This window comes from Octopus bimaculoides, chromosome 1 (assembly GCF_001194135.2).
Source record: "Octopus bimaculoides isolate UCB-OBI-ISO-001 chromosome 1, ASM119413v2, whole genome shotgun sequence".
NCBI classification, from domain to species: Eukaryota; Metazoa; Mollusca; class Cephalopoda; order Octopoda; family Octopodidae; genus Octopus; species Octopus bimaculoides.
In genome coordinates this window covers 168,581,181-168,582,179 of record NC_068981.1, presented here as the reverse complement: position 1 = coordinate 168,582,179, position 999 = coordinate 168,581,181, and the positions used below count along the sequence as shown (strand labels likewise).

General features: G+C 35.3%; 1 protein-coding gene across 1 annotated transcript in view; it reads right to left on the bottom strand.

Moving 5' to 3' along the window:
* The window catches only part of LOC106870664 (membrane-bound transcription factor site-1 protease), a 130,200-nt gene extending 129,201 nt beyond the window's left edge, over window positions 1–999 (bottom strand). The window contains exon 1 of the mRNA XM_052971635.1: window positions 375–999. Within this exon, the coding sequence (XP_052827595.1) occupies window positions 375–588 (214 nt within the window). The 5' untranslated portion in view covers window positions 589–999. The remainder of the gene's footprint in view (window positions 1–374) is intronic.

The window sequence follows — 999 nt, the reverse complement described above, 5'->3', positions numbered from 1 at the left end:
TATATATATATATATATATATATATATATGTAATAGTGTTAATTAATAGTAGGAGATGGATTTTGATTTAGACAACAGGTAGCCTAAACTGTGCCAGTGCTCTACTCAACATTTAAACACACTAATTGAATTATTGAGTTTGTGTATGCGTGTGTGCATGCATGTGCTTACGTGCGTGTGTAATTGTGTGCATGTCTGTATGAGTGTGTGTGGGAGGTATGTGTGCATACATGTGCAGTGTGTGTATGTATGTGCTTGTGCGTGTGTATATGTGTGTGTGCGTGTGTATATGTGTGTGTGCGTGTGTATATGTGTGTGTGTGCGTATGTGCGTGTGTGCACGTGTGTAAGTCAATACTTAAAAAAGTGTCTTACCATTTTCAAGAGTGGAAGTGCTGAAATCCACTTGGACATGATGATGATCTGAACTTGTTGATATGTTACACTGATTTTGTTGCAAAATATCAGCAAAATTTTCTTCAGATTGAACTAGACAGAGACAGAGCAGAAACAGAATCAACTTTCTCAGTTGAAATCCTTTTCTCCCAAGAAGTGTCGACTGTGAAAATGGACATCGTTTTCTCCCCATAGCTACAAGTAAAACCTTGCAGTACTTGAGAGTAGCTAAATAAAAGCTTGGTAATGGAGTAACAATGGCAACAAATTAAACAACAAATTATACCAATGACAGCAGAATAAGTTGGGGTTTTTTGGGGGGGGTTTTTTTGGTTTTTGGTTTTTTTTTCAAGAAGCTGACTGTGGTTACATTATTAGGAAATAAACTATACAACAGATGAAAATAACAAAATATATATATATGTGAGTGTGTGTATGTGTGTGTGTGTGTGTGTGTGTGTGTGTGTGTAAAGGTCTTTGTTAGGAATATTTCCAATTAGAATTTCTTGATACTATTTGAGAATTCCTCTCCATTCATTTGTTCTGATTATGAGTGGATAATTTTTTTTCCGTTGAAATTCCAACCATAGAAATTTGAAGAAAG